The sequence below is a fragment of the Mastomys coucha genome, unplaced genomic scaffold (assembly GCF_008632895.1).
Source record: "Mastomys coucha isolate ucsf_1 unplaced genomic scaffold, UCSF_Mcou_1 pScaffold23, whole genome shotgun sequence".
Lineage (NCBI taxonomy): Eukaryota > Metazoa > Chordata > Mammalia > Rodentia > Muridae > Mastomys > Mastomys coucha.
The window spans coordinates 39864906-39870568 of NW_022196906.1; the positions used below are offsets into that span (position 1 = coordinate 39864906).

Here is a 5663-nt window from a genome sequence, read left to right on the forward strand (position 1 = left end):
AAAAAAAAAAAAAAAAAAAAAAAAAACCAAAAAAAAAAAATTTAAAGTTTGATCAGAGATAGCTACTTTACTCAATAGTAATGTGTGCATGTGCATGCATAAACACATACATAGATACATATTTTTTTTTGAGGGGAGGAATTTTTTTTTCTCAGATACATTCTTGCTACATAAACTTAGCTATGCTACAAGGACTGGAGTGTGTTATTTTGACCAGGCTGGGCTCAGACTCACAGGTCTCCACCTCCCTTGGCCTTCAGAGTGCTGTGATTAAGAGCATGTACCAACTCTTACAGCCACATATAAGTAATTTTAAATCTATGTTCTGCATATTAGAGAGGACACACAATACTTGTGTGTTGCCATTCTTTTCTTTCCTTCCTTCCTTTTTCGTTTGTGGTTCTGGGAACTGGACCCAGGTTGCTGAGTATGCTAGGCCAGCACTCTACCACTGAGCTACATCCCCAAATGTTGGTGTCTGCAGACTACCTGGTGATTCTTCATTTCTTCCTCTCTCCTTTGCTGAAGCTGCTTTAATTGCACTTGGAGCTGACTTTCCACCTGCCTCTGCTTGTCCAGGACTTCTTGGTAACGTTCCTTCAACAGAGTTCTCTCTGTCATCATTTTGTCCTATTGAGAACAACAGAAATTTCATTCCCAATTGAGTCACTAGAAACCTTCAGCAAGTTTTGATTGCTTGTCTTGAGAAAGCGTCTTATAAAGCTCAGTAGCCTTATTATGTTGCCAAAGATAGTCTTGAACTTCTGACCCCCCACCTTCATTAGCCTTGTATGGCAACTACAGGTGTAGACCACCGCACCTAGTTTATACTGTACTAGGAATTGAACCCAGGGCTTCCTGCATGATGAGCAAGTATTCTATCAACCAAACTATATCCCCAATCTCTATCTAATATGTGGCTACACTGTCTGATACAATGGCTATGTAACTTTAAGTTAATCAAATAGGATAAAACAGAAACACCAGGCTCAGGAGCCTAGCCACATTTCAAGGACTCAAATGCCACCTGTGACTTGTGGCCATCAAACCAGAGAGCAGAGACTGAGACCATTTCCATCTCTGCAGAAAGCACTAGTACTCAACATTGTGCTAAAGCACGTATAAGCATTTGTATACACAAGTGCAATATTCTTGGAGGCTAGAAGAGGATGTCAGAGCCCATAGGGCTAGTTACAGACAGTTGTGAGCTGTTTGACATGGGTGCTGGGAACTGTCCTCAGGCTCTCTGGAGGAGAGTACATGCTCATAATCACTGAGCTCAAGAAGGCTAGTGATACTGGATCCCCTGGAAACGGAGTTACAGCAGCTATGAGGCATCGCAGGTGAGTGCTGGGACTAAACTCAGGCTCTTTAGAAGAATGGCTGGTGCTTTGATTGACAAGCTCTCTTTGCAACCCACTCCTTCCATTCTTCCATGACCCTGGGGATGGAACCCAGCTCATCAGGCTTGAGTGGCGAGCACTTTTACTCACTAAGCCACCTCACTGAGCCAAGTGGGGTATTTTAGGAGATGAGTATTTTAATAAAATTTTATTGGTTCATTATTTCTCTTTCTTTCTTTCCTTCTTCCTTCCTCTCTCTCTCTCTCTCTCTCTCTCTCTCTCTCTCTCTCTCTCTCCCTTACTTTCTTTTAGGATACAGCCTTTGCAACCAGGCTGATCTGGAAACTGCAGTGAAGGCTGAACTTAAACTTCTGATCCTCCTACTTCAACTTTCCAAGTGTTTCTAGAAACCAATAGTTCTTCCATTGTTACCCTTGCTCGGTAATCATGCCTTTTGTTTTTTGTTTTGTTTTAACAAAACTAAACACATAAGCAAATAACTACCACAGCAATATCCTTTCTCAGAGAACAAATGTGGGTGGGAATGAATTCAGCCGGTGAAGTACCTGACTGCCATGCACAAAGCCCTGGGCTAGATTCCCCAGCACTGCAGGAAAACAGACACGATGTACACACCTGGATAATCCCTGGCATTCAGAGGAGAGGCAGGAGGACAGTTTGAGGCCAGTCTAGGCCTTGAGACCTTTTCTCCAAAATAGAAATAAATACAACTCCTTAGTACTACTCAGTCTGGTGGCACTTACCTAGAACCTCCCAACCTGTAACTTTGGAGGCTGAAGTGGCAGATTATAGCCTCAAAGCCAGCCTGGGCTACATAGTGAGACTTCATCTAAACAACAAACCAACCAACTACCAAGGGATGGTAAAGAATCTATCTAAGTAAGCAGGACGGATGAGAAAGAACTGATACAGGGACAGAAGCTTGACGCTGTAACACGGTTAGTAAGTTAAGTTAAGCCTAACAAAGAGTCTAGAACGTAAGACCCAATGAGTCAAAGCCATAGGGTGTACCTAAAATATTTGATTTGGTTTGCAGAGCCAGCCATTTGAAGCAGCATCTCATGTGTCCAGGCTGGCCTCAAACACACTACATAGCTGAGACTGGCCTTGAATTCCTGGTCTTCTTGCCTCTACCTCCCAAGGGCTAAGATTATAGGTATGCACCAATATACTAATGGAGGATCAGCTTTAAAAAAAAAAACAACAATGGGGCCAGGCTTGAAGGCTTTAATCCCAGAACTTGCTAGGCAGAAACAGGGGGATCTCTTCAAGTTCAAGGCCAGCCTGGTCTATATATCGAGTTCAAGGTTAGCCAGACTTACACAGTGAGACCCTAAAAAAAATTTTTTTTTCTTTTTTACTTTTTTCGAGACAGGGTTTTTCTGTGTAGCCCTGGCTATCCTAGAACTCCCTCTGTAGACCATGCTGGCCTTGAACTCAGAAATCTGCCTGTCTCTGCCTCCCAAGTGCTGGGATTAAGGGCATGTGTCACCACTGCCCAGCTCCTAAAAATTTTTTAATTTTAAAAAGCCTGATGAAGGGCTGGAGAGATGGCTCAGCAGATAAGAGCACTGACCGCTCTTCCAGAGGTCCTGAGTTCAATTCCCACTGAACTCACATGGCGGCTCACAACCATCTGTAGTGGGGATCCAATGCCCTCTTCTGGTGTGTCTGAAGACAATGACAGTGTGCTCATATATATGAAATAAAGAAATAAATCTTAAAAAGAAAAAAGAAATTGATGAAAATAGAGCCCTATTGGGGTAAAAGTAACCAAGATAGGAGGGGAAAAATTCACAGGAAAAGAATATTTCTAAAAACATGGGGATGTTTCATCTGCAAAGGTTTAAGCTTGAAAGTTAAGAATGAGCACCTTTAACCACAACTCTTGGGAGGCAGAAGCAGGCTAATCTATGTTGAGTTTGAGGCCAGCCTGGCCTAAGGAATGAATTCTGGGCTATTCAAAGTTGTACAGTGAGACTCTATTTCAAAAATGAAACAAGATATCTTACATTAATAACTTCACAGCACTTGGAAGGTGCTTGGAAGGTGAGGGCAAAGACATCAGGAGCTAAAGGTCACCCTCCTACATTGTGAATTCAAGTTCAGCCTAAGCTACATAAGACCGTTTCATGCAAAGCAGAAGTACCATGTATAGGAGTAATTATAGGAGGCTCACTCCTGTAGTTACAGACATGCCATGAAGGACTGCCTCGCTACAGAATGAGACCTTTGTCAAACACATAAAGTAATGGACATCATGGTGCACACCAGGATTCATGAAGTAACACTCAAGGTCTGAGGCAAACTGGAGCTACACTGTTTGAAAGCCTAGCTCAAAATAAAGAAATAAAGGCAAGCCAGGCAAGCCAGGCAGTGGTGGTACACGCCTTTAATGTCAGCACTTGGGAGGCAGAGACAGGCAGATTTCTGAATTCGAGGCCAGCCTGGTCTACAGAGTGAATTCCAGGACAACCAGGGCTACACAGAGAAACCCTGTCAAGAAAACAAAACCAAAAACAAACAAAAAGGACATTTTAAAAGGATGTGTAGATAGTAGTAAATAGAAAACAAGTTCCATTACTAAACTCAAATAAGAACGCAGCAAGAACTACAGAGATCCTATCTTCCTTTCAGAGTAGGACTGGCCTAAGAGATATTGCTAAAATGTAAGAGGCTGGGCCAAGCAGTCCATTTTATGAAGGAGATTTGCCCTTTTCCCAACCAAGATGACAATGCTTCTACATCCTGTGCTCCAATGGCTTTATGTGACAATGACATTTAAACACACACTTACCAGATTCTTTTCGATATCTTGGTCTGTGTTTACTTCTGAATCTGCTGTCTTAAAGTCAGTCTACAAAGAGAAGAAACAATCATATTCAGGACTTTAAGTCACTTTAACACAAATAGAGTTATTCTAGAGTTATTCATCTAGAAACTTGCAGCAAAGAGCAAAGCAGCAATGGAGTTCTTGCATATACTCCCATCTCTGATGCAATCTTTATTTATCCCACAAAATAGTCCACCATCTGCTTAAGAGAAAGCAATAGAGCTGAGAAAATAATTGCCTCCTACAATCTATGTGCCCATAGTTCTTCGCACAACAGAGCTCCCCAGGCACCAGAAAGCAGGATTCATTTTCTTAAGACCAAACAAGTAACAAGGACAGAGTTGAAAAGTACAGAAGCTAGCCGGCCAGTGGTGGGGCATGCCTTCATTTCCAGTACTCGGGAAGCAGAGGCAGGCGGTTTCTGTGAATTTGAGGTCAGTCAGGTCTATATATTGAGTTTCATGACAGCTAGGGCTACAGAGAAACTCTGGCTTGAAAAATAAAAAAATAAAAGGAGGGCTGAAGAGATGGCTCAGTGGTTAAGAGCACTGACAGTTCTTCCAAAGGTCCTGAGTTCAATTCTTAGCAACCACATGGTGGCTCACAACGATCTGTAATGAGATCTGACGTCCTCTTCTGGAGTGTCTGAAGACAACTACAGTGTGCTTATATATGATAAATAAATAAATCTTTAAAAATAAATAAATAAAAGGAAAGAAAGGAAGGATAAGTGCTAAGGATGTACACCAATCAAGTTTTCATCCAAAGGGGTTACACAGAGGTCATGATAATTCCTACATGTTATACAATTAGACACTGGCTTTCTTGTTTCTGCAACAGCAGAATGAAGCCATTACATGACACTATATGCAAACTGTGTCAGGACTACTAGCAAAAATGACACAATGCAGTTCTCTACCACATAAATGGCTCCTCCCCTCCCCTCCCCAATTCCATTTTAGTAGTAGAAATGTGATACTTGACCTGCACAGCAATGTTCTGAGAAAGCTTCAAGGAAGAGCTATCCTGATCACCATCCTGATCCACTCTCACTCCTTCAACCCCATTTGCAGGTGGTACTACAGGTCGGAAGTCCAAGCCTGTATCCCTGCTACCTTCCTTTAGGGTGGAGGCTGCTGGGCATTTCTCTTCAGAGCAATTCCTGGAGGCAAGTTGTTTTGAGTGGCACCCTGCCTTAAGAGACCGAGTGACTGGATGGAGGCTCTCCTGGAGGCTCGTGTCCCCCTCCTCTCCTGCTGGGTTGGCCAAGTCCTTCAAATCAGACTGAGACCCACTGCCAGAAAGACAAAGGGCTGTGGCTATCAAGTTTTCTCCTACAACTTCCTCGTGCGCTGCTGAAGTATCACCCACTGATGAACCAGGATTCTGTTCTGGATGTTCCAAATGGGCATTTCTGTTACTCTCCTTTGTTATCATTTGGTTACTTACACTCGGCGGAGACGAGT

General features: G+C 42.8%; 1 protein-coding gene across 1 annotated transcript in view; it reads right to left on the bottom strand.

Moving 5' to 3' along the window:
- Rnf214 (ring finger protein 214) overlaps window positions 1-5657 on the bottom strand; it is a 40722-nt gene extending 35065 nt beyond the window's left edge. The window contains exons 1-3 of the mRNA XM_031345071.1: window positions 5182-5657; window positions 4162-4221; window positions 490-630 (exon numbers count right to left, since the gene is read on the bottom strand). Coding sequence (XP_031200931.1) covers window positions 490-630; window positions 4162-4221; window positions 5182-5634 — 654 coding nt within the window. The 5' untranslated portion in view covers window positions 5635-5657. The remainder of the gene's footprint in view (window positions 1-489; window positions 631-4161; window positions 4222-5181) is intronic.
- Between the last annotated feature and the right edge of the window lie 6 nt (window positions 5658-5663).